Below are 27,137 nucleotides of genomic sequence, written 5' to 3'. Positions count from 1 at the left end.
CTGTTGCTTGCAAAGGCTAGAAGAGGGCATCAGGTCCCCCTGGGACTGGAGTTATAGATGGTTATAAGCCACCACGTGGGTACTAGGAGTTGATCCAATTCTCTACAGCTCCATACCCTGTTGAGTTATAGTCTCTCATAGCCCAGGTTGGTCTCAAATGTAGTTAAGGCTAGCCTTGAACCCTGAGCCTCCTTCTTCTACCTCCCAAGTACTAGGGTTGCAGAATGTACTGCTACACTTGACTTTTGTTTTTGTTCATTTTTTGAGAGAGTGTCTGACTAGATAGTCCCTACTGTCCTGCAACTCGCTGTAGACCAGGCTGGCCTTTGCCTCCCAAGTGCTCGGACTGAAGACATGCACCACGACACCTGGCTTGGATGATTTTTGTGGGGGTGGGGAGTGGGGGGTGGTCTGACAGGGTCATCTATAGCTGAGGCTGACCTCAACCTCTGTTTAAATGAGAATGACCTTGAACTCTTGATCCTCCACCTTCCAAGTGCTGGCATTTAGAACATCAGACTCTGTAGTGCATGTATATACTAGATTCCACCACTGACCTTGGCTGCATTCTTTTATCCGGTGTCCAATTATCCTCCCCAGTCATTGACCGTTCTGATTCTTCTGATGCATTTCAAAGGATTTTACAGACACCACTCTAGAATGTGTCAGCATCTGTTTTTGTTTTTGGTTTTTTTAAGACAGAGTTTCCCTGTGTAGCTTTGCACCTTTCCTGGAACTCACTTGGTAGCCCAGGCTGGCCTCGAACTCACAGAGATCTGCCTGGCCCTGCCTCCCGAGTGCTGGGATTAAAAGTGTGTGCCACCACCGCCTAGCAGCATCTGTTTTTTAATTCTTTTTTGTTTGTTTGTTTTTGTTTGTTTTTTTTGATACAGGGTTTCTCTGCATAGCCTTGGCTGTCCTGGAACTTCCTCTGTAGACCAGGCTGGTTCAAACTTGGAGATCTACCTGCCTCTGCCTCCTGAGTGCAGGGATTAAAGGTGTACACCACCACCACTGCCCAGCTCATTCATTCATTCATTCATTTTGAAGTAGGGTCTCACTATGTAGCTCTGATTGACCTGGAACTTGCTATGTAAAATAGGCTGCCCCGAAATGGAATTTATTCTTCTGGATCAATATACCTTCCTGCAGTTTAAATTTTTTTTTTTTTTTTTTGCCAGAGCTGAGGTCCGAACCCAGGGCCTTGCACTTGCTAGGTAAACGCTCTACCACTGAGCTAAATCCCCAATCCTAATTTTTTTTTTTTTTTTGATAGACAGTTTATAAACAGTGAAATATACACAAACTCCATTGAACACTAAGTTTTGGCAAATGCATACATTGTATGACTTGTTAGCTTTCTGTAAACTATACCAACACACTGGAAATAATCAACTTTAAAAAGCTGCTCTGTGTTTTATTGGCCCATAGTGCTGGGTCTGTGGTGAGGTGGTGCATGGAAGAGGGTTGTGTGCCAGAGCACTTGACTGGTCTAGAGCCAGGGGGCAAAAGAGGCTGGCAGCATCCACCTCGCCGTGACTTCAGGACCTTTTGACAGGTCCCACATCCAAATGTCCATTTCTAATATTACTATGCTGGGGACCAAACATTTACCACACAGGCCATTTAGGGAGAGACTGAACATCTATACTATACCAGAACCCCAAATTCTACTGAGAAATCTATCACCACCATCCCTGGGAATATTCCTTAATGCCCCTGAAGGTTTTGTTGTGTTATTTTGAGACAGGGTGTCATGTAGCCCAGGGTGGCCTCAGCCTTGCTATGTAGCTAGGACCTGGAGTGTCTGTTCTTCCTGCTTTCATGGCTCAGGTGTTTGTTGCCATGTTCGAGGCAAAATAAATATTCCACCGACTGAGCTATATCCCCAGCCTCAAATAGGAATTGAGACTAATTATTTTTGTTTTTGTTTTGTTTTTTCCTTTTTTGAGGCAGGGTTTCCCTACCCAGCCCTGGCTGTCCTGGAACTCACTATGTAGGCTAGGCTGGCCTGGAACTCACAGATCTGCCTGCCTCTGCTTCCCGAGTGCTGGTATCAAAGGCGTGTCTGTTCGTAATTATTTTTGAGATAAGATCTCACTGTGTGACTCAGGCAGGCCTTGAACTCACAGTTCTGCCTCAGCCTCCTGAGTACTGGATTTACACCATGCCTAGCCATATTCAGCTTTATAAGATGATGCCAAACTGTTTCCAGCTGAATTTCTTCTTTTCCTCGTTCCCCTCTTTCTCTGCCTTCTCCTCCTTCCTCTTCCCCATCTTTCTTTCCTTCTCTTACTATCTCATTATACAGCACACACTGGCTTTAATTAGGTATCTTCCAGACTAAACCCCCCTGAGTTTGGGACTCAAATGCCCAGGCTAGTTGTCTTTTACCATTGACATTTAATGTGTGTACGTGCGTTTTGTTGCTGCTTTTCTGTTTCATCTGTGGTTCTGGAGATCAAACCCAGTTTCCCTTCTTAACAGGGAAACGCTCTGCCTTGTAGCTGTGTTTAAACCAAAGGTCCTGGTCGTTTGCGTCGGCTGCCTCGCCTGCTGGGCTACTCTTCGTACTTCCTCCTTTGAGAGCTCTTTCCCGTTTATTTACACCATGCCTAGCCACATTCAGCTTCATACGATGATGATGCCAAACTGTTTGCAGCTGAATTTCTTCCTTTCCTCCCCGCCTCTTTCTCTGCCAGCTCTGCCTCTCCCATCCCCACTCTTCCTGTTTGTTTGTTTGTTTTTCTTTTTCCGGAGCTGAGGACCGAACCCAGGGCCTTGCGCTTGCTAGGTAAGCGCTCTACCACTGGGCTAAATCCCCAACCCCTCTCTCATTTTTTGGAGATGGAGTCTTTGGCTTTGAATTTCTGTTTATCTTCCTTCCACAGTTTCTTAGTTGATCTTTGTTTTCTGTCTTCTTTGGGGCAGGGTACTCCTCAGTACTTTGTTCTAGTTCTGCTGGGCTTTGTACATGTTGTCTTTAGTGGGTACAATACTTAACTGTAATTTGTGACCCGCTGCCATAAATCTGGGCTTTCCTGTTACTTTTCTCGTGCAGTGTGGAAGCTCTTAGTGATGTCAGTCAGTTAAACCTCATTCTGTTCTGTGAGCAGTTTCCAAGGGGGGGTTTTACTTCCACGTAGGTTGCAATTCCAACATTACGTCGGTGTTGTTATTTTTTGAGACAGCATCACAAGTGACTCACTATATAGCCAAGGCTGGGCGGTCCCAGATTCTGCTCTGTTTCCACCTCCCCAAGTGCTGGGTTACAGTTATGTGTCACTGTGCCTGGCTTTTGCTTTCAACCCCCCCCCCCCCCCCCCAGGATCGAACCCAGGACCTTGCGCTTGCTAGGCAAGTGCTCTACCACTGAGCTAAATCCCCAACCTGACTTTTCAACTTTTTTGTTGAAATTTTAAATTTATGTAACATTTTCGTAATACACAGAATACCCATATGTCTTCTACCCAGATTCCTCGGTTGTTACCGTTTCAGAGCAGGTTAAGAATGAGCTGTGAGGCAGATGTAGTGGGCATGCCTGTAACTCACTCCAGCGCTCCAGAGAAGAGACAGGGAGATTACAAGTCGAAGCCAGCTTGTGCGTAATGAGACCCTGTCTCCAAGACAAATCAAGAACCCACTGCAGAGCGACAAAGACCAAGGGGACTGAAAGAGAGCATGAGCTACAGCTGCACTCTCCTCGAGTCTAGACTGCTGGCACAGGGACACTCGGTCATCGGTCACTGACTCCACTCACGGCCAACCTCCTGCGGCCTGACTCCACCATCTACATTGCTAGTTGCCTCCTTGGCTGTTCTTCGTTGACCCAGGTGCATAGATCTTACAGTTTCAGGATCCTGTGTTGCATTTGGTTCACGTGCCTCTAAGCTGCTTGAATCTGAAGTAGTTCTGAGTCTTTTTTTTTTCTTTTAATTAAAAGTATTCTTTTGACAATTTCTTACACATATGTAATGTATTTCTGAACCTTTCCTTCTTTAAATCCACTTCTTTGTGATGCGTTGAGTTTACAAAATACTTTATTTTTAGCTGTGTGTATGTACATGTGTATGTTGAGTAGACTGGCTGTGAAGTCCAGACTAGGGGGTCACAGGTGGTTGTGAGCCACATAGTGTGGGTGCTGGGACCTGAACTCAGGTATTCTGCAGGAGTGGCATGTACTCTTAATTGCTAAGCAGGCTGTCTTTCCACTCAGTTTAATTAGGATTGCTTACCTGAATGTGGATGTACGGGTATGTCCTGGAGCACGGAGCACGGGGCACTTAGAGTAGCTATAGTACTGACCCCTCAGATCTACTTACCTGATAAGTCTTCACTAAGGTGGGGCCTGAGTTCCTCCCCAGGGGTGGAGTGTTGATGAGGTCAGCACAGCTGTGCGAGGTCTTGAGTGCAGTGGCCATGGCATGTCCTCACCTTCCAGCTCTTATGTGCTCTCTGCCCCCTCTTCTTGGGTTGTTCCCTGATCCTTAGTGGGTGACATAGATGGTTTTGTTTGTTTGTTTTTGTGACAGAGTTTCTCGGTGTAGCCCTGACTGCCCTGGAATTCACTCTGTAGACCAGGCTGGCCTTGAACTCAGATCTATCTACCTGGGATTAAAGGTGTGTACCACCCCTGCCTCCAAGATAAATGTTTTTAAAAAAAATCATTCATTTGAGAATCTTGGGCAATGAGTTTGACTGTATTCACCCCTTCCCCAACTCCTCCCATGTCCTCCCCCTCCCGTCCTCCACCTTTCTCTCCCCGACCCCGCATCAAGTCCTATTTATGCTGTCTATATATTCACGGGTATGTAGCCTTCTGCTGGATAATGGCTGACCTACAAACAGTTCCTCCCTCTCCCAGCAGCTCTAAATTGCCAGTAACTCCTTTTGCTTGGTAGGAGTGGGCTTTTCATGTCCACCTTCCCTCTCCATGCTGGCATTTGGTCTGGCTTGAGCCTCCCAGGGACTGTCCAGTAGTATCACAGTTGCTGTGATGCACCTCTGGGCTTCCCTGTGTCTGGAGAGCAGTGATCTTTGTATATATCCATTCACTGATTCGGGCTTTAGCAGTCTTACTTCTGCAGTGATCCCTTGGCCTTGGGAGGACGGGTGCAGTACAGATGTCCTGGTTAGGGCTGAGCATCTGCCGTGTCTTGTTCTGTACACTTTGTAAGTTATGGGCCTGTCACCAACTGCTGCAGATATGAGCCTCTCTGGTGAGGGTTGAGATTAACCCACGGGGGTCACAGTAAGTCATTAGATCAGTTTAGTACTATGCTCATTTAGCACACTAAAGTAGTTCTCCCCTAGGGCCTGTGACCTGTCTAGCCACAGGATTTGACCCAATATTGCTGCTAGGCATGGGTTCCCTCTAGTGGTGTGGGACTTAAATCCAATCAGGAAGTGGTTGGTTAGTCCCATGATGTTCAAGGTGCTTATTACAATTACACCAGGGTCTCGATAGGACAGTTTCATTTATTTTTTCTGAGACAGGGTTTCTCTGTAGCTTTGGAGGCTGTCCAGGAACTCGCTTTGTAGATCAGGCTGGCCTCGAACTCACAGAGATCCACCTGCCTCTGCTTCCCAAGTGCTGAGATTACAGGCGTGCACCACCACCACCCGGCTTTTTTTGTTTTGTTTTGTTTTGGTTTTTTTTGGAGCTAAAGGTCGATCCCCAGGCCTTGTGTTTGCCTCCATAGGCAAGTGCTCTACCATTGAGCTAAATCCCCACCCCCTTGTTTGTTTTTTTGAGACAGGGTCCCCTATAGCCAGCCTGGCTTCAAACTCTAGGTTGCTGAAGATGGAGAATGACCTTGAACTCCTGATTCCTTTGCGTTTGTTTCTTAAGTGCTGGGATTATAGATATGTCATGCCTGGTTTATGCAGTGTTGGGGTAGAACCCAGGGTTTTGTTCAGGCTGGCATGCACTTTACCAGCCAAGCTGTGTCTCCATGTCTCCAACCCACCCACTGTTCTTTCTCTGATAGAGAGAGTCCTACTGTGTCACTCTAGCTGGCCTGAAACTCTGTGTAGACCAAGCTGGCCTAGAACTCAAAGAAATCTCCCTCTGCCTCCTGAGTGCTAGGACTAAAGGCTTGAGCCATCACGTCCGGCTTGATAGAGGTGTTTCAAATAGGAACTTAAAATAACACCTGTGATTGAGGCCAAAGAGCATATGACCTTTGATTTTTAACCCTCCTTTCCCACTTGTAATTTTCTGGGAATCTCCCAAAGAGATTAATAACCTTGGGGCCAGAGAGTCATCTCTGACAGCAGACCTCCATTTGGTTCCCAGCAGTCACATCAGTGGCCACTAGCTGCCTGTAGGTTTGGTTCCAGAGAGAGCCAGTGCACACACTTAAAAATAATAAAAACAAACCTTTTAAAGAAAGAAAGATGACTAGCCTTGTTTATATTCAAAACAAATCTTGACTCCCTTGAGACTTAGCACAGTAAGGAGTCCTTTGACCCTTTGGTGTCTGTTTTTGTCTTGCTAGCCTATAGTTCTACTTATTATTGGTCAGGTCTACTCTGATCTCATTTATCCCAATCCCAGAGTTCCCATAAATACCTTTTCAACAGTGTAATTTAAGACAGTCATCACAACATACTTCCTATGTGGGCTGGAGAGATGGCTTAGTGGTTAAGAGCACTGGCTGCTCTTCCAGAGGACCCAGGTTTTGTTCCCAGCACCCACATGGCAGCTCATAATTGTCTGTAATTCCAGTTCCAGAGGATCCTGTGCCCTTTTCTGACATTAGGTACCAGACATGTTCTTGGTGCATAGACTTACATGCAGACAAAACATGAAACATAAAACCAAGGGGCTGGAGAGATGGCTCAGAGGTTAAGAGCACTGGCTGTTCTTCCAGAGGTCCTGAGTTCAATTCCCAGCAACCACATGGTGACTCACAACCATCTGTAATGAGATCTGGTGCCCTCTTCTGGCATACAGGCATACATGCAGACAGAACACTGTATACATAATAAATAAATCTTTTTTTCAGAGCTGAGGACCGAACCCAGGGCCTTGTGCTTGCTAGGCAAGCGCTCTACCACTGAGCTAAATCCTAACCCCGATAAATAAATCTTAAGAAAAAATAAAATAAAAACAACCTTCCTGTAAAGACCAGGTAGAGAATATTTTATTAGGCTTCAGGCCAAGAGGCAAAACCCAGGCCAATAAGTATATATTTAGGTAATAAAGGAGAAAACAAATTTCTACAATTTATATACTGAGAAGATTAAAAGGCCGTAATCACTGAGCGAGCAGTGGGTTTTTGTTGTTTGTTTTGTATTTTTTTGAGGCAGAGTCTTGCTGCATATCTTTAGCTGGCCTAGAGTTTGCTCCAGAGTCCAGGTTGTCTGGGCTTGAACTCACAGAAGTCTATAAGCCTCTGTCTCCTGTGCTGGAGTTAAAAGCATGTACCACCATGCCTGGTTTAGAACACAGTTTTTCCTGTAATTTTGGTTGTGAGACTAGCCTTTAACAGCTAGGCCTTCTCTCCAGCCCAGAGCACAGTTTTTCTACTAGGTTCTGCTGCTGAGGATGGGATTCTTTTGGTGACTTAACATTTTGCTGGTCTTGACTCGCTATGTAACCAAAGCCAGCCTTGAGCTTGCTCCTCTCAAGTGCTGGTTGCAGATGTGTGCCATCATTCCTGGCACAAATGTTTACTCCTAAAAGTGTTCATGGTGGGACTAGGGGTGGAATGCATAGTAGGCATGTTCAAGGCCCTGGGGCTTCAGTCCCCAGCACCACAAAATACAAACAAGCGTTTGTGTTTTTGGAGTAGAAGCAGCAGACAGATGTTGGCCGATCCCAGACTGTCCAATCCCACACCACTCCTTTTGGGCTTAGCTATGTCTATTTTATTATCTTCATGAACTTTTTATAACTACTTTTTTTTTTTTTAAGCTGAGGATTGAACCCAGGGCCTTGTGCTTGCCAGTCAAGCACTCTACCACTGAGCTAAATCCCCAACCCTGTAACTTCTAAGATAGTGTCCTGTTCTTGTTCTGTAGCTGTCTGCTCTTGTTGTGTGGGATAGTTCTTCAGCAGCATTCCCTGGCTGCCTCTCCTCTGCTCCCTAGCCTTTCTCTGTCATGCTGGTCCCACTGTGCTTGTGCAGAAGGAGGGTGTTGATGAGTGGATTAGTGTAGGAACCTGCTAATGCCCTTCTTAGTCATGTGTGTTTCCCTGGGGGATGGGGGCTGCAAAAACAAAAGCCAGGTGGCCTCCTGATGTCTCACCGGACCCCCCTTTCCCCACGGTGTCTATTCTGAGGGTCAGTGTTTCCTGCTTCCTTTCTGTAAAGGAAGCATTAGAAGGGAGCCTGAGCTGTGACTCCTGGGGTTTTAAAGAGGTCATGCCGCGCTGGCTGCTGGTGTCAGGACTGAGTCACGAGTGTGTGGGAGTGTGCTCCCACTCTGCCGTGCTTTTGACTTTCCTGAGGTTTTGGCACGCAGGTGAATAATTAAAACACAGAATTAGTCTGCAGTAACAGGTTTTGGAACCAGGAAGGATTAAACTTTATTTGTTGTAGGCCAGTGAAGCAAAACCTTATGAAATTGCCTCTTTTGTGGACAAAGAGCCATTGAATGTGTTAGCCTTTGGATTCGGTTCAACCTGGAATTAATAAAATGGTGAATGCGCTTCCTCATAGGCTGGCTCCACTTAATGAATTTTCAGCTTTATGATGACACAGAAGATACCCACACAGTGGTTCCCAAGAAGTTTTCACTTTCAATCTATAGAACTCAGTAGATTGTAGAGAATATGCACTACTGGGTGAGGTGGTAGATGGCGTGGTCTAATGGGGCTGATGTAGGTGTTCTGAACACATGTAAGGCAGGCACAGCTACACAGGGAGGTTAGGTGGGTTAAGTTCATTTTTACTTAATTTATGGCGGATTTATTGGCTTAATTCACCATGGGGCTAGGAACATCTGAGTTTTGTTACATTTGTTTATTGGTCTGAGGATGTGTGTGTGTGTGTGTGTGTGTGTGTGTGTGTGTGTGTGTGTATGGTCACACTAATTAGCCAGTTAAGTCGTTATTCCTATTTGCAAGCCATTCTGGAATATTCAGTCGAAAGGGCCTTTTGTTGTTGTTGTTTTTATTTTTCTTTTGTTTTTTGAGACAGGGTTTCTCTGTGTATCCCTGGCTGTCCAGGAACTTACTCTGTAGACCAAGCTGCCTTGAACTCGGAGATCTGCCCACCTCTGTCTCTAGAGTGTTGGGATTAAAGGCGTGTGCTACCACCACATGGCCATAAGGACCTTTTATCGATAACAAATTTAACTTCTCTTTTCCTGAATGAGGAAGTTTAACTGTGAGGCAATTAAAACAAACTTGCTCATGAACACACATTGTTTTGTTATAAGTTGGTGACTTAAATCCAAGAGTCTGCTGGCCTAGGTAGCTATAGATGGAGCACTTAGACACAGATGTTGCCTTCACCTGTCTCCGTAAAGGTCTTGCTGCTGTGGACAAGTGGGGAAACAGCATGGTGGAGCAGACATGTCCTTGTCCTCCTGCCTCCAGGACCAGAGGGCCCAGGTCTTCTCTGGTAGATACAGTCCTGCAGTGTCTGCTTTCTGCTTGTTTGGCTGGACACTTCAGGCTGCAGAATGCTCAGACTTCCAGAGTAACATCCATCAGCTGATTGCATGGAGGTGGAGGGAAATGGCTGCCTGTGGGATTCTCCTGCTCCAAGCAGTAGAGGAAGGTTTGCTGGTTCACCTTGTGTCTCTTTAGCATCTTCTTGGAACTGGCCAACAGCTTCTGGGTGCTGTTGCTCTTCTAGCTTTCTAAAGACTGTAAACAACTTCAGTAAGCTTTGCAGAAGGAAGCTGTGGTTTCTGGTCTTCCTGTGCACTGGTGTTTTTTCAGAGGGAGGGCTTAGCATCTGATCATATTTTTCAACCAGCTCAGAAGGGCTAGAAAATGCACGGCAGCTGTCGGCAGAAGGGGAGGAACCAGGATTCCTCCAAAGAAACTTCTCCAACTGAGGGTCCCAGGAGCTCTCCCGTGGAGAACGAGGTAGGTTCATAGTCAGTGTGAAAAAGAATATCCTTGGAGGGGACCACCATCCATGCTGCTTCCAGGATGTGCTTGAACACTGGGACCCTGAGCCCTGCTCTGAGATGCTGAGTGGAGCTCATTCACCGGCTTCTCAAGCTGAGAGACAGTGTGCTGGAGGAGAGTGGTGGCAGGGCTAGGGCCTGTGTGTGAGGAGCTGTCCTGTCCAGCTCAGGTATAGACTGTCGGCACTCACTCATCTTAAGGAATGAGAGGCCATGGGTTTTATGTCCTCCAGGGAAAATATTTCCTTGTGGACCTGTCGTCCTTTGAGTTCTAAGATCACAGTTGCAAAATGGTGGTGGGGGAAGAGGAAGGTTGAGAAATTGAGGGATCTCAGATCTGGAAAGATGTGTGCCTAGAGTTTATCCATGAATGCATAACAGGACTAGGCTGCCAGCATGGACTCTGGCCTACCCTCAGCATGGCCCTCTGTAGCCATTAACACTCCTGTGGATCTATCAGCAGAGCAAAAAGGTAGAGTAGGCAGAGATCCCATTTGATTGCCTTCCTCCTGAATTTAGGAGTCCTGTGGTAGGGATGTATGCCGGGCATGTTGTGCCCATTGTCTTGGTCCGTATGCCAGGGTCCTTTTTCCATGGGTAGGGCCTGGAGTACTTTCCTTTCTCACCCCCTTTTCCTCCTTTCCCAGGGTCTTATGTCCCAGGCTGGTATTAGTTGAGGATGACCTTGAACTTCTGATCTTCCTGCCTCTATGTCCAGAGTGCTGATGGTAGAACTATGCCACCTCACCTGATTTTTATGAAGTGTTGGGAATTTAACCAAGGATTTTGGGCAACTGAGCTACCTCCCCAGCCCTTAATTTTCTGAGACAGAGAGAGAGAGAGAAGTGAATCTGTTCCGGGTGTTGCAGAGAGCTTCTGTGAGGCAGTAGTGTCAACAGAAGGAGGTCCTTGTTTTGTTTGGTTTTGGGTTTTTTGAGGCAAGGTCTTACTCTGTAGACCAGGCTGTCCAGGAACTCACAGAGATCTCCTGCCTCTGCCTCCGGAGTGCTGGGATTAAAGGTGTGCGCCACTGTGCCAGGCTCCAGCTAGGAACTCTTTATTTTAGCGTTTGTATAAGATGCAGCCTGGGCAGGATGTGATGAGGAGTGACAGGTGGGATCTGTAGGAGGGACTAGCTCCCACTGCCCTCTGGCCGCCCTCTGGCCTTCCCACAGGCCTCTCTTGAGCCTCTTCCGGCCCCTCACCCAGCCCTGGCCTGCTCTGACGGTCTCAGTGCAGTTGCTGTCTGTCTTCTGGTTAGATTGGGCAAGGGGACGGTACCTTCACTTTCACGTGTGGCAGGCGTGAATAGGGCCGCTTGCTTTGAGTATTGAGGTAGTCTCTCCCCCACCCCCCAGTTTCTCTGTGTAGTCCTGGTTGTCCTGGAACTCACTCTGTAGACCAGGCTGGCCTCTAACTCACAGAGCTCCTCCTGCCTCTCCCCCCACCCCCACCCCAGTGAGTGCTGGGGTTAAAGTCGTGGGCCACCACCACCCAGCAAGGTCGTCTTAGGATAAGATGAATCCTACCAAGTAGTTGATTGTCAAGATTAAATCACAAGCACATGTGAGACTGTGGCACCGCTTTGTGCCTTAGTTTGCTCCTTTCTTTTATTTTGGGCTTGCTAGACTGTCTCCAGAATAGTGTGCTGAGCTTAGGGCTTTGCATGTAGTATATGTGGCTGTATTCTTTACTTTGGTCCTCAAAGAAAGAGCTTGCGCCGGGCAGTGGTGGCGCATGCCTTTAATCCCAACACTCGGGAGGCAGAGCCAGGCGGATCTCTGTGAGTTCGAGGTCAGCCTGGTCTACCAAGTGAGTTCCAGGAAAGGCACAAAACTACACAGAGAACCCTGTCTCAAAAAACCAAAAAAAAAAAAAAGGAAAAAAGAAAGAGCTTGCTTCCCAGGAGTCTGAAGGTATTGGCTCTTCTCATGGATATATATATATATATATATCCATATATATAAACTATTAACATTTCATTCATTCATTTTGTGTGCGTGTGTCTCTGTCTGTCTGTTTGTCTGTCTGTATCCATGTCCACCCCACAGTGCATGTACAGGGCAGAGTCACTTCATGAAAAGACCACAGTGAGTTAGTTGTAGAGATTTGTGTATTTTTGAGATAGGATCTCCCTGTGTACCCCAGGCTGGTATTAAACTCCAAATTTTCCTGCTTCCAACTGTGAGTGTCATACACAGGGTGTACCAACATCCTGGGGTGTACTACCATGGTTCTCTGGATAGTTGTGTTGGTTTTGTTGTGGTGGTGGTTTTTAGGTTTCTAAACACGTTCCCCCCCCAACACATCTTTTTTCTTTCTGTGGCACTAGAGATTAAAACAGGGCTTCATGTGAGGTAATTACTGTGCTGCTGAGCTACATGCCTATTCCCATTTCCAGCTTGAAGAACTATTTTAGGCATACGATGGCAAGTAGTGGAAAAATATTGTCAAGATCTGAGGGGCTTTTCAGAGAGGATCTAGAGAATTTTTCAGTGTGTCCAGAAGCTTGATTCCCGTGTTCTGCATTCCTTTCCCAGATCTGTGCTTGCACAGTGGCTTGCCCCTTCAGCCCCGGGGACTCAGTTTCTTCAGGAAAGACTTGGTGTGGAAGTCCTGCCCTGCTGGGATTCCACTCACCTTGCTGCCCTGCTGGGTCCAAGTCATGCCCACTCTATAACACGATGAATGAAGAACAGCAGTTGCTGAATCTGCCCTTTGATCTCTATGTATTGATCTACAGGACATCCCAGCCAACTAGAGACCTTATGATCATTACTGAGCTCTTGACTCTGCATCAAAGTATTATTTGTCTGTTTACTTTATTTATTTACTTGGATTTTTTTGAGACAAGTTTTCTCTATGTAGCCCAGTCTGTCCTGGAATTCACTGTGTAGATCAGGCTGACCTCAAACTCACAGAGATCTTCCCTGTCTCTACACTCGTTTACTTTTTGTTTGTTTGTTTCTGTTTCTTTCTTTTCTTTTCAAGACAGGGTTTCTCTGTGTAGTTTTGGAGCCTGTCCTGGAACTCACTCTGTAGACCAGGCTGGCCTTGAACTCACAGAGATCCGCCTGGCTCTGCCTCCTGAGTGCTGGGATTAAAGACGTGCGCCACCACCGCACTCATTTACTTTTTAAGCAGAATTTCCTTTGACATTTTCATGTTAAGAGCTGGTGGGGTGGTTCTCACCTGGGATTGCAGCACTCAGAAATCTGAAGCAGGAAAAGTTTGTTTTCAGCCAGCCTGAGCTGCAGAAGAAACCCGAAACCAACCAAAAATAGATGCACCCTGAGGTGCACCCTCCCCCCTTTTCCTTTGTAGTAGTTCTAGGGATGGGACTTGGTGGTTCTTCCAAGCCAGGTGGGAGCTCTGCTCACCCTGGTACACTCTCAGCCCCTTGTTTTATTTTGAGATCCAGGCTGACCTGGATCTTGCAGTGGTCCCGCCTCAGCATCAGCCCCCTTCTCCGAGTTCAGGTTTGTTTCTGCAGTGTCTGAATGTTGCCCTCCAGTCCTGCTGTCCTAGCTGCTCGGCCTCACCAGCTAAGAGCTGAGGCCACACTAACATGCTGGCCAGCCCTATCCAGAGCGCCAGGCACTCTTTATCGTGTGCTGTGGTGAAGTCACAGTGCATGTCTGCAGAGGGACTTCTCGGTTCAGTGCTCTGCATTGTAAGAACCAATTAAAATCATTTGAGCCATTGGGGGAAAAGCAGAGCATGTGGTGCTTGTATCCAAGCTCAGTTCTAGGGCCAGAAAGACACATCTACCTTCACACACGGTGGTGTTCTCCCTGCCTACCCGGCTGCACTGAAGGTCCACTAGTGGATGCTTGAAGCCTGAGCCCAGTGTATATATGGATTTCCCCTTGCTGAAGTTCCAGTGTAGGAAGAGATGAGCACTGTGTATGATGTACAGTAATTGTAACACTAGCCTGTAGCAAATGTATTGCAAACTTATGAATTGTTAATTTCTGGAGTTCTCCATCTGTGGGTAACTGAAATCTAGGAATGTGAGGCCATGGTGTAAGGGGGGTTATTGCAGTCCGCGGTGTCTGCTTGGTTAGACCTGAAGGCTCAAGTCCAAGAGACACTGGAGGGCCTCTGCATGACTCAGGCTAGGAATTTAGGGATTGCACTTTCTTGGGGTAGTCTGGGAGGGGGCCAAGGGTGACATCGCTTCTGTCAGCTCTCCTTGTTCCTTACTGCTTAGGGTAGCACAAAAACAGGTTGGTTTCACATTGCAGTAGGCCTTCAGAGTCTGCTCGCTGCTGGCCGCCTTTGCTGTGAGTGTAGTTTCTCTGACCTGCTCCTGTCCTAATGTTTCTGTTTTACTATAGCCCTCTTGAGGGTAGGGACTATTCCATCCACAGCCTTCCTGGACTCCTGGTCTGCTAGGCACATAAAGGGTCCGCATTAGGACTTATTATTTATTGTAGCCTGTCCAGGCTTCATACAGGCTACATATTGGATGCTGGAGTACACACAGGCTGCCAAAGGCAGAGCTAGGGATACAGCTCAGTGGAAGAGCACTTGGCTGGGCGTGTGCGGAACTCGGAAGAATGAACTCTCAGACAGTGAGAGGCATAGGCAAGGGCATCGGGCTGGCCTGGTTTCTTTGCCTTGTAGAGTTCTAGCCAATGTCGCCTCATCATAGAGAGTCTGTCTCTTGGGCTGGGATTACAAGACCCACCCAGGGTCCTTCCCAAAACAGACTCTGCTATGAGCTGTGTACACTGTTACGGTACGTGGCCTGTGGTCTGTGGGCCTGTGGATTCAGGTGAGAACTTGGTTAGAGACTCATCTTGGCAAATTCCTGGTTTCACAGTTAGTTTCCTGTTGCTTCCCTGTGTAAGTCAGTAATGAGTTGGACTAACAGACAACTTCTGTAAGGGCAGACTGACAGAGCTGAGCTGCCTGCCTACCGGAGCCAACCTTCATCACTGTCCACTGCGAGGAACTGTTGTTGAGGGAAGAAGGTCTGTGAGGTTGCAGGGGGAGTGGGTGGGGATCGACACTCTCTTCTGGCCAGAGTGAGGTACTGTAGAGGTCCATGGACCACGAACACATGGATGTTTAAGAGCTTAGGAAAAAGAAGTGATCAAGTATATACATTTGGCATAGTTTGAGTACCATCTGGTTAAAGATGATACCATGCTGAAGAAATCACAGCTGTCTTCACTGGGGCGGGGGGATGAAACATGATTTTTACATTGTCCAAATATGTCACTAAATTTGGGGGTCATTTCTAGCCTGCACTTCACTGTCAGGTTGTCTGGTAAGTCTCAAGTGACCGTTTTCTGCTGTTCTCCTGTATGAACCCCACACTGAGATCATCTTGTCCAGGTGCCCTACCCTATCCATCACTTGTCTAAACTCATCCTGTGGCTGAAAGAAAGCTTGTGGGAGCTTGAGGAGAGCGAGCCTGGAAGGTCCCCACAGATAGCCTATCTTCACTTATCTCAGGGACTCTTCTAGAAGTGCTCCTGTTATTTCTGATGTCTGCCATCTTAGGACTTGGTTCTTAGGACTTCCAGTGTGTTTACATCTTGTCCTGGCTTCACTGTGGGCAGCAACAGGCAGTGGTTATTCATCCTTCTCAAGTATTACTGTTATGCAAAAATACATTTTTAAAAATGGAGCAGCTAGGGATTGTAGCTCACGTGCTATAGTGCCTGCCCAGCATGTGCAAAGCCTTGGGTTCTGTTCTTAGCACTACACAAAAAACCCCAAAACAACCAGGTGTTGTGCAAACCTGTAATCCTAGCACTAGCATTTGGGAGCTGGAGGCAAGTAAGTTCAGAGTTCTTCTCAGCTGTACAGTGAGTTTGAAGCCAGCCTGAGCTACATGAGATGACCCTGTCTCAAAAAAGTAACTGAAGCTCCTGTGCTCATCACCCAGTTCCACTGTTGTGGTTCCTAGCTTCTTACTTCACCTTCTCCACACCAGCAAGACGTTCCAAAAGCTGCTGCTGCTGCTGCTCTGTGTGTGTGTGTGTGTGTGTGTGTGTGTGTGTGTGTGTGTGTGTGTATTGTTCAAGAGAGGACTTCAGGGCCAATGACAGACTGTTGAGGTCTGGGAGGGAAATTCAGGGTGATAGAATCAGCTCACACGAGTGGAAATATTTTACAGGGTTCTGGGGCCACAGTCTTATCCTATCTTGGGTGCACGGATGCAGAGGTGGGTGGGTGCTGGCCCCACTGTTATTCAGTCTGTGTTCGCGGTGAGTAGAGGACAGTCTGAAGCTTTGGTGCTGGGCTGTAAAGACAGCACTTGAGGAGGAGATGGGTTGTCAAGTAAAACAGGTAAAGCAATAGTAGCTTTTTTGCTTATTTACAGTATATCAGATCCTTGCTCAGAGCTTTCTGTAGCTTGCTCATGAATGGCCCATGATAGCTTGCAGAGATCACAGCTCATTTTACAGACTGTAGAGCTCAGCTAACTGTCTTGTGTGGGAAGCAGGGTAGCTCAGACCCCATCAGAGCAGGTGAGCCTTGAGTCTGGAGAGTTCTGTGTTGAAGCCTGAGGTCCTGAGTTGGAGGGAAGCTTGTGGGGAGAGCAGCAGGTGCGGTGGCACCAAGACTGCTTTGACTGTTGAGTGGCTTCCTGGGTCCGTGTCCATTTCAGTAGGTCAGTGGACTAAAACCCAGATGTCAAAGGGCGTCGAGCCGAGGGGCAGGGGAGCTGGCCATGGCTGGAGGCAGCAGGCACAGGAAAGGTGCCAGGGTGGGTTTCTGAGGCTGGGTGAGTCTTGTTGGCTTGTTGGTGTCTCTCTCGCCTAGTGCTGGAGAGCCAAGCCTGAGAGTGAGGCTGGAGAGCAGCCCACATGTGGGGCCTCCTGGGAGCCTGGGGCCATGTGAGTCCTGTGAGTCCTGCCTCAAAATGCATTCCATACACCGTTTGTTTGTTTGTTTGTTACTTGTTTGGGGACTAAGGGGAGGTCAGAGCTGAACCTGCTATGGTTTCCCAGCTGCTGCCTGGGTGCCAGCCGTGTAGTGGGTGAGCCTCAGGAGAAGTGCTGTTGACATCTATCTGAGCTGTCTACTGAATGAGAGATAAAACCGCTAGGATGTCCTTTATTGCACTGCTCATGGCTTTGGTCCCTGTGACCTGTTGCTGCCGAGGACACATTGAAGTGTCTTGGTTTCCGTGTTGATGAAGTGGCTGGCAGCGCCATCTTTCCGCAGAGCTGGGGATAGCTTCTGTTGCTCGTGCTAGGAGGTACTGGGTTTGCTTCCCCTCTCCCTAGCTCACAAGTTCAGTTTGATTACACGTAGGTCGAGTCTTCAAAGCCCTGGTACTAACCTCACATCCAGCAGGATGTGAGGCTGTGACTGTTGGTGACCGGCTTGGAGCCCTAGCAGAGGGGAGGAGCTGCCTGAGGACCTAGTCTGTCAGGGCGTGAGCTTCTTAGGGCTCATTTGACCTTGGCCGCTGAGGTGCTTTTGTGGGTGGCAGCCCCTGTCCCACTTGCTGTCTCAGAGCTATGATGACATGGCCTCCCTGAGCTCAGAGGGGTTGGAGCTCTGCTCTGTCGCTGTCTTCTGGGGGACTGTTCCCTGCCTGTCTGCATGCCAGTGAGAGTTGCCCTCGGAGCATTATCGGAGCCACCAACAGGCCTGTCTGCCTCCATGCTGGCTGGGGTGTTAGGCACTACCCTGCCAGGGCATGTGAGCTGGCTGTGGAGCCCTGCGCCAGCCTTGAGCCGTGTGTTCTTGGACCTTGCTCACAGGCAGTATGGTCAGCCCCCATTTTCACGGTGACGCTGCTGACCGCCTTGGCTACTTGTGTGTTAGTAGTAGGTACACCACAGACGTGTGAATAATGAACTCCAACCATTGCCGTTTCTGCCTGCAGCCTGGAATTGTGTCGCCGTTTAAACGAGTATTCCTAAAAGGTGAAAAGAGTAGAGATAAGAAAGCCCATGAGAAGGTGACAGAGAGGCGCCCTCTGCACACTGTGGTGCTGTCCTTGCCCGAGCGCGTCGAGCCGGACAGACTGCTGAGCGACTATATTGAGAAGGAGGTGAAGGTAAGTCACGGTGGGCCACAGGGCACTCCTGCCAAGGTGTGCCTGTCAGCTCCACAGAAGTAAGTTAGCCTGTGTTCTCCCCACTGTCTTGCCTCTGGATGACAACTGGAAAACTCTGCCCAGCCCCCGTCCTTAACCCCAGTTTCTGATCCCTTGTGAGGTACTGTGCTGCTCTGTCTCTTGAAGGTCATGGGTGTTGTGTTGCCACCCGAAAAGGCTTGTAGAAGAGGGAAACCATGTCTTCCCTGTTTGCCGATGACAACGTGAGCTTGTGCCAGGAGCCATTGTGTGTTCAGGGCCCCGATCCTTAGCCTGAGTGCTTGACGTCTTATGTCTCAGAGGCTTGGGACCAAGAGACCGGTCAAGCTGTGTGATGTCTCCTAAAGTGGAGATAAATTAATAAAATTAAATAAAGCCCTAAGTTCCGAGAGAGTAGGAGAGGTGACTATCTGTGAGAGCCTGTAAGTGGAAAGAAGAGAGCCAGGGAAGGCGAGGTCGTCTCCTAGTGGACCCAGTGGCTCAGGAGGCTCCTGGGGTGACTAAATATCCCAGGGATGGATTGGTCAGGACCACTGAGCTAAATCCACAACTCCTCATTGTGTTCTTGATGTTACGACAGAGTAGGGTAAACCACTGGCAGTAGGGGCATTGGAGATACTGCTTCCTGGCACAGGCTCAAGAAGATGGGGAAGTTAAGTCACCTGTTAGGGGTGGTGAGAATACATAACCCCTTTTGTGTTCAGGCTTCTAGAATGTCTGTGAACAGGCCTCTCCCGCAAACAGTTTACAGTCAAGTGTAGCTTCTTGATGGGGAAGCTGAGGAGCTCCACACTACCCTAGGAATTACCACCCAATCAGCTTGAGTAAAGCCAGCCGATGGAAAGTCTGCCCAGTACACGTCTTCAGTCAGCTCAGCTTCAGGGCCTCATTTTAAACACAGGCAGCAGAAGATAAGCACATGTGAGGCAAACTTTTAACATGAAGATTGAGGCCACATGAGTAAACACGAATGAGAAAACCTTGGCTCTGGAAGTAAGAGCGAGCACCTGTGGGCGTTGTGCATCACATGACAGTGGGTCATGTTCTGCGAAAAGCATTGTTGGATAGCTTCATTGTTAGGAAAATCACAGTGTCGGAACCTCCCTGTAGTTGGGGGCATTGGTCACTCATTGTGTTCTTTTTTTTTTTTTTTTCTTTCCGGAGCTGAGGACTGAACCCAGGGCTTTGCGCTTGCTAGGCAAGCGCTCTACCACTGAGCTAAATCCCCAGCCCTCATTGTGTTCCTGATGTTATGACAGAGTAGGGTAAACAGGAGATGAGTGAGGCTGCTCTTGGCTGCTGGTAAACTGCTTTAACTGGTAACAAACTAGGTTTTTTGTTTGCTTTAAAAACACTTTTTTAGGGGATTGATTAATTTTATATGTACAGGTGTTTTACTTACATGTCTGTGCACCACATGCATGCAGTGCCCTGAGAGCCAGAAGAGGGGGTAGGAGCCTCTGGAACTTGAACTCAGGACCTCTGGAAGAACAGCCAGTGCTCTTAGCCTCTGAGCCATCTCTCCTGCCCCACCCCCCTGCTTTTTTGCGACAGTGTCTCACTGTTGTATCTCAGGCTGTCCTTAGTTCAAGGCTTTCTTTCCTCAGCTTCGTAAGTGATGGGATTACAGGTGTGCCTCTGCACTTGGTAGTAAACTGTTTAGACGTGAGTACACTCAAAAAGGCTAAAAGTATAGTGCAGCAAATACACAGAGCAGTGACAGTTCTATTAGTTACTTGTCTCCTTGCTTTGACAAGAGTTGATGCAAACAACTTAAGAGAGGCTTTATTTTGGCTTGTAGTTGGAGGGTACATCATCGTAACAGGGAGGTCATGGCATCGAGAGCATGAGGCAGCTGGTCACACGGCATCTAAGGTCAGGGCGTAGATGAAGGCAGCTGCTCAGCTCACTCTGCTTTTCATTCAGTTCGGGATCCCAGGCCACGGGATGGTGCTGTGCAGCCTGCAGTAGGGTCTTTACACTTTAGTTTACCCAGTCTAGAGACTCCCTCCCAGACATCCCCACAGGTCTGTCTCCTGAGTAATTCTAGATTCTGTCAAGTTGGCAGTCTTAACATCACAGCCATTTATTATGGTCGTCAAATACTATGTATATGCTGGATAGCTGTTAATATATTCTGGCTTGTTCATATGTGTATCACTGTGGATTGAGTCGTGGGTTGCACTGGGACGTTAGTACAGCCACAAAGTTCGTCAGCACTAGGACAATTTGATGCCTTTATGATTTTAGGGAACATTGTTATATCAGCTGTCATTGGTCAAGTCATATTAGGCAGCACATGGCTGTGTGTAATAGTCTCAAGAAAACATTGTTAATAATGTAATATGTAATAGCAAGGATTCTACTTTTGTCTTTTTTTTTTTTTTTTTCCCGAGACAGGGTTTCTCTGTGTAGCTTTGCGACTTTCCTGGATCTCATTCTGTACATCAGGCTGGCCTCGAACTCACAAAGATCCGCCTGCCTCTGACTCCCAAATGCTGGGATTAAAGGCGTGAGCCACTATCGCCTGGCTACTACTTTTGTCTTTTTAATTTTATTTTTATTATTTTTAATTTTTTTGGAGTATGTGTGTGAGTGTATATGTGTACACACTTGTGTGTGTGTGTGCCTATGTGCTGGTGAGTGCAGTGCCTGCAGAAATTAGAGGTGTTGGATCACCTGGAGCTGGAGTTAGGGATGGTTGTGTGCTACCTGATGTGGATGTTGGGAATGTTGGTCCTCTGAGAGAATAGTCTTTCAGGACCCAGTGAGAGACCCTGTCTCAACAATCAAGGTGGGCAGCCTCTGAGAAACAGCCACCTCTGGCCTCTACACATGCACATATACCATGAGTACACACACACACACATACACACATACACACACACACACACACACACACGCACGCACGCACACATGCATACGTGCATGCTCACCTATAAATACAAACAAATGCACAGTGTTGAAGAGAAAGTAGAGAACAACTGAGTAGATGGAGAGATGTGAAAGAGAAATATTGTGTTGTGTGCTGGAAGGTTAAGCTTACTTCACGTCAGTTCTCTTGAATCCGTAAGAACGGACGAGCACCTTTGAAAGCATAAACTACATAGGGCACCATCTGAAATAGGTAATTTTGTAGACAGAATAAGACTAGTAGAAATGTGTCGGCAAAGGCTAGAAAAGAGTGACTAAGAGGATTCTTTTTGGGAACAAAGAGAATAACAAGGAGTCAGCTGCCCCATGTCAGGTCACGTTGGAATGTTCCTGCTCCCAAGATTGCAGAGGGCTGGCGTGGGCTGGGGAACAGCATTGTGAGTCTAGAAGTAGACCCACACAGATCAGCCGTCTGGTCTTGCGGAATGCGAGAGCCATTCTGTGGAGGAAGAAGGACGATGTCAGAAACCATACAGGAGCAGTTGGACAACATAGACAAAAAGGGACCTTGCTCAACACCTTACACCTTCACAAAAGCCAACTTAGAGTGAACTATGGGCTTCAGTGTCCACTTATAAAATTTGTAAGGGCGTTGGAGGCAGACAGAAAATAATGCATGGTGTCAGGCTAGGCAGAGTTCTTAGATGACACTAGAAAAGACCCTAAAAGGAAAACTGATCATCCAGACTTTCAAAATGCAAAAATTTGAGTCTGTATGTGAGGATAAAATAGCAGTAGACTATTTCCTTAGCATGCACAGGACCCTGGGGTCTGTCCTCATACCACAAAAGAAAAGAGGAGAAGACATGCTACAGACTGAAAGGAAATATTTGGAAGCCACATATCCGACCAAGACTAGTCTAGGACAGAGCAAAACCTTTCCAGATGCAATGTGAAAGCAATCCAGTTGGAACGTGGCCAGATACAGAGACATTGCAGTGATGATAAGCGAAGTGGTATCTAGGGATGAAAGGCTTCTAGCAGTCTGGCCATCAGGGAAGTGCAGACAAAAGCCGTAGTGGATATCAGCACACTACTAACAGAATGCCGAAAATGTAACAGCGGCAGCACCTGGTACTGGTGAGGATGCAGAGAACAGAGCTCATGTCCTGATGCCAGAGGGAGTCTAGCACTTTCTTAAAACCTCAATAGTAGTTACTAGCTACTCAGCACTTATATTTTCTAAGCCTTTTATCCCACTGAGCTGCGAGATTTTATTTATATGAAAAATGGCACTTGCATATTCAAAGTAGTTTTACAAGCCTGTGTGTGTGTGTGTGTGTGTGTGTGTGTGTGTGTGTGTGTGTGTGTCAGTCAGTGTCAGAAGCAGGTAGATCTCCATGAATCAAAGCTGCCAGCCTAATCTATATAGGAAGTCCCAGGCTACCTAAGGGTACATAGTGACCTTGTCTCCACACCAAACAAGCCAAAAAAAAAAAAAAAAAAAAAAAAAAAAAAAAGAAAAGATTATGTATAGCTAGGCAAGGTGATGTGCTCCTGTGGTTCCAGCTGCTCAAGAAAATGAGGAGGAGGATCACTTGAACCCAAGAGTTCAAGGCCATCCTGGACAGAGGGGCAAATAGCCAGGCGGTGGTGGCGCACACCTTTAATCCTAGCACTTGGGAGGCAGAGGCAGGCAGGTCTCTTAAGTTCAAGGCCAGCCTGGTCTACAGATCGAGTTCCAGGACAGCCAGGGCTACACAGAGAAACCCTGACTAACTAAATGACTAAATAACAAAAATTTAACTAAATAACTAAATAAATAAAGTGTTAAATAATAAAGGCAAGTAAAAAAAGAGATAAAAAAAGGCAGTGCATGAACAGGACTAGTTCCTGAGCAGTGCAGTGAGCTGTCCAGATGACAGAACACTGAGAAATGTCAAATAAAATTGGTAGATTAAAAGGGAAGTGGAGACCGACCGGGTATGGCGGCTCAGACCTCTAATAGCTCTTGGGAGGCAGAGGTAGGCAGATAGTATGAGTTTGAGGAGACCATCATGGTCTACATAGTGAATTTTTGACCAACCAGGGCTATGTAGTGAGATCCTGTCTCAAAAGGGTTTGTTGGGGGGTCATGATGTAATTGAAAATTGGAAAATAGTATCTTAAAATGATAAATGAAAAAATGGCCATGTGCCAGGAGGTAAGCTCTTGCAAGGTTAGAGCGGCTTATAAGATTGTCCTGGTTGACCGGGTTGGTGGTTTTTATATTAGTCTAGTCACAATTGGTCTTTTGTTTGTTTTTTGTTTTTTGTTTTGTTTTTTGAGACAGGGTTTCTCTCTGTAGCTTTGGAGGCTGTCCTGGAACGCGCTTTGTAGACCAGGCTGGCCTCGAACTCACAGAGATCCATCTGCCTCTGCCTCCCAAGTGCTGGGATTACAGGCGTACGCCACCACCGCCCGGCTACAATTGGTCTTTTTTAATCATCATGCACATTTGTTACTCTGATAAAATAAAATCAACACAAAATCTGCCAGTGGCAAGGAAATACTTCTCCCTACTCCAGTGTGGTTCTTTAAGAAAGTATTTTAGGTTTTGAATGAGCATTGATAAATGCTTTACATTTCCACACACATCTTAGTCATCCTCACAAAACCGCCATGAAGTGGAACATTTTCCCTCGCATGCTGACCTCTAGCTCAGTGTATTTGGTGTGTCACTGGCTCCGGGGCCTGGGTGTCCGAGTGTGCACCGGGCCGACCGCGGCTTTCGTCTCTGCTTTCCCCACAAGGCAGCGAGCTGGATTTGATTCGCCACTTTGCTCTGCAGTGTGGGGCTGAGATCGGTTTTAGGGATTTCGGGTGGCCTCCTCTGCTTGGGTAACCCACAAGTCAGAGGGCCAGTGTGAGGATTGTGTCCTGCATTCAGTAAGTGGTGGGTAGCTGGTCCCCAGCTCTTTTTCACTAGGAGGCAGACCCATTCTTGCAGTGATCCCCTGACTTCCGTATGTCCATACCACACAGGGCTTATTGGCACTGTCTGTCCCTAAGTGTCAATGCCACCTACAACTTTTATTCCAAACCCTTGGAAGATGATTCTTTTCTCAGTTACACATACCCCGGTCAACCAAGTCCCTTCAGAAAGATGGAGTCCTTCCCTTCCAGCTCTCTCTCCGTCAGCAGAGGGTATGAGAGCTGCTCAGCACTAGAAATGGAGTCAGCTTGGTACTTCGTTATAAAGCTTGCCTTGGCCTTCTGCTTGCCCACTTCTGTGTGGTTTGCAAATTACACAGTGAACTGTTGGCTCCGTCTCTTGCTCCGAGGGACTTCACCATCCTGTGAGCCAGATGCTCGGGTGCCCCACTGCCATGTTGACCTTGCTGCATGTCACCAGCCCTGCCTGTCCTGCCCTTGGTGAATTGCTACAGCCTGGCTTGTGCAATTCCTGACCTGTGGCCTCTTTATCCTAGGGGTCCAGTTCTGAGTGCTCACACCCCACAGTTAGTTTCCCATGCAGAGGCTGCCCATCCCAGAGAGCCTCAGGGCACCCATGCTCTTCCCAAAAGTCCCCAGTACTGTGGTGGTTAGAGCACCTCCAGGCTTCTTGAGGGACTGGTGCATTCCCCGGTGGGTTTGCGGGTCCTTCCCAGCATGTCCACTTTGCTGAGCATTGTGATCCCTCTGTGAGAGTTGGATCATCTGTTCTCTGCTTAGTACCTGCATGTCTGGTTCCTGTTTGCTGCTGTGATAAACACCGTGACCTAAGGCAGCTTGGTGAAGACAGGGTTGATTTCATCCTTCAGCTTATAGTCCGTCAGGAAGAGAAGGCAGGGCAGGAACTTGAGGAAGGAACCTGCAGGCAGGAGCTGGTGCAGACACTGTGGGGGAGTGCTTGCTTCCCATAGCTCTGCTTTCTTACAGAACCCAAGACCACCTTGCCCAGGAGTGGCACCACCCACAATGGGCAGTGCCCCGTAATCAAGACAGTGCTCTAGGCCAGGTGGTGGTGGCACAAGCCTTTAATTCCAGCACTTGAGAGGCAGAGGCAGGTGGATCTCTGTGAGTTCGAGGCCAGTCTGGTCTACAGAGCGAGATCCAGGACAGGCACCAGAACTACCACAGAGAAACCCTGTCTTGAAAAAACAAAAAGCAACAACAACAAAAAAGGAAATTATGGGCTGAGCAGTGGGTACACAACTGAAGACTGACTGTTGGGCTCCAGAATCTGTCAGTAGCCCGTAGTTCAGCAGTAAGGAGGAGGGCCCCAGCAGCCCCTCCTCCACCCCTGACTGACAGTTGACAGAGCCTGTCCTGTTCAGGCCCAGTGCAAACAACTAAGGTTGCTGAGTTGGTGATTGCGGCCATTATATAGGTTAGAGGTGGCACTTTCCAGCACTGCACTGTCTTCTGGCTCTTACGTTTTTTCCAGCCCCCTCATCGGCAAGGTCGCTGAGCCTTAGAGGGAGTGGTGTAAATAAATGTCTTTTTAGGGATGAGCAGCCACTTATTCTCAGCATTTTGTCACTGAAAAACGTTTTAGCAATTTTTTCCTCCCCCTCTGTGTATACACACAACACACAGAGCGTAGAGAGCGGGCATAGGGGGCCTTTGAGGCACTTTACAATCTAGTTCATAGGACAGATGAGATGGCTCAGCCGATAAGATACTTACCATTAATCCTGGTGACTTGAATTTAAGTCTCAGAACCACGATGGCTGAGAGAACCGGTTCCTCCAAGTTGTCCTCTGATCGCTACTTGTGCCTTGGCATTACATACCCTCCCTCCCTTACCACAGCCCTGAAAAATAAATGTAGATATGGCATTAATTTTTGTTTGTTTTGAGGCAGGGCATGTATGTAGTCTTGGCTGGCCTGAAACTTACAGAAATCCTCCTGCATCTGCCTCCCAAGTGCTGGGATTAAAGACATGTGCCACCATGCCTGGCTAGATACGGTATTAGCAGAATTAATTTTGTGTGTGTGCGCATGTATATGTATGTTCACATGAGTGTGGAAGTCAGACGGTAACCTCAGATGTTGGTCTCTCTCGTTGTTTGCCTCTGTGTACCCGGGCTAGCTGGCTGTGAGCTTGCAGGAATTGTCCTTTCTCCTCTTGCCGTAGACTCCCTGAAGTTGTTATGCCCTACTTGATGTAGCTTACATGGCAAATGTTTTTGCCTACTGAACCACCTTCCCAGCCCCTTAGTCCAGACTGGCCTTGAACTCCTGACCCTGCTTTCACCTCCCGAGTGCTGGAATTGCTGGCATGTTCCACTATGCCCTGCTTGGAACACCCTCCATCCCCCATTCCTTTCTGAGCTGGCTCACTGTTTAGGAAGGCTTCTTGTTACTGAGCCTCCTTTAATAGATCACTGGGATGTTCAGATCGTCTGTTTTCTCTGAGCTCCTCCTCCTTTGGGAGACTGTTTCTGCAAGCAGGCCTCTTTTAAAGGTAAGGTGTGTTCATGACCCAGAATGTGGTTATGGGATAGATGCTGCAGATGAGCTGAGGAGTGTGCGGACTACTTTTGCTGGGGATGCTGTTGGCTGTAGCTGGCAGGTACAGCCATCTGAGTGATGGTGCTGAGTCCAGCTCTGTCCTGATTGGCTGGCGGGGGGGGGGGGGCGGCGGCAAGAGTCAGGACACGTGAATGTGTGTGTACATGTGGAAAGGCCAGAGGTCAACATCAGATGTCTTCTTCCTCCTTTGCTGTCCATGTTATTTTTCTGAAACAGCATCTCTTGCTGAACCTGGAGCCGATTTGGCTAGATTGGCTGGCCAGCAAGCCTCGGGGATCCTCCCATCTCTGCCTCCTGTGCTGAGTTACGGGAGTTGTTCTTCCTCATGGGGGGACTGGGGGTAGAACTCAGGTCCTCAAGCTGCACAGCAAGCTCTCAACTACTGGGCAGTTTCCCAGCCCCTCTGTCTTTGCCTCCTGCATCTGTCCATTGCTGACTGAGGTTGTCGAACCTCAACTGGGATAGAGTTGTCTACTTTTCCTTGTGGTTCCGCTAGTTTTCACTTCTACATACTTTGGTACACCATGGTTAGAAACATAGCACATTGGGGATTACTATGTCTTATTGAAGAATTGACGTG

The 27,137-nt window shown here is 47.7% G+C and overlaps 1 protein-coding gene across 6 annotated transcripts in view; it reads left to right on the top strand.

The window, feature by feature from the left end:
- Nucleotides 1-27,137, top strand: part of Ccm2 (CCM2 scaffold protein) — a 57,775-nt gene that overhangs the window by 9,892 nt on the left and 20,746 nt on the right. For 2 of the 6 annotated variants that reach the window (XM_036200702.1, XM_036200703.1), the window contains exon 2: nt 17,951-18,124. The exons of 2 other annotated variants lie outside the window; for them this stretch is intronic. In XM_036200702.1, coding sequence (XP_036056595.1) covers nt 17,951-18,124 — 174 coding nt within the window. Of the gene's footprint in view, nt 1-9,822; nt 10,049-17,950; nt 18,125-27,137 lie in introns of those variants that run through there. 2 more of the 6 variants (XM_036200706.1, XM_036200701.1) reach the window with 2 other exon arrangements.

The sequence above is a fragment of the Onychomys torridus genome, chromosome 10 (genome assembly GCF_903995425.1).
Source record: "Onychomys torridus chromosome 10, mOncTor1.1, whole genome shotgun sequence".
In the NCBI taxonomy this organism is placed as follows: domain Eukaryota; kingdom Metazoa; phylum Chordata; class Mammalia; order Rodentia; family Cricetidae; genus Onychomys; species Onychomys torridus.
This window is presented reverse-complemented; position numbering and strand designations above follow the sequence as displayed.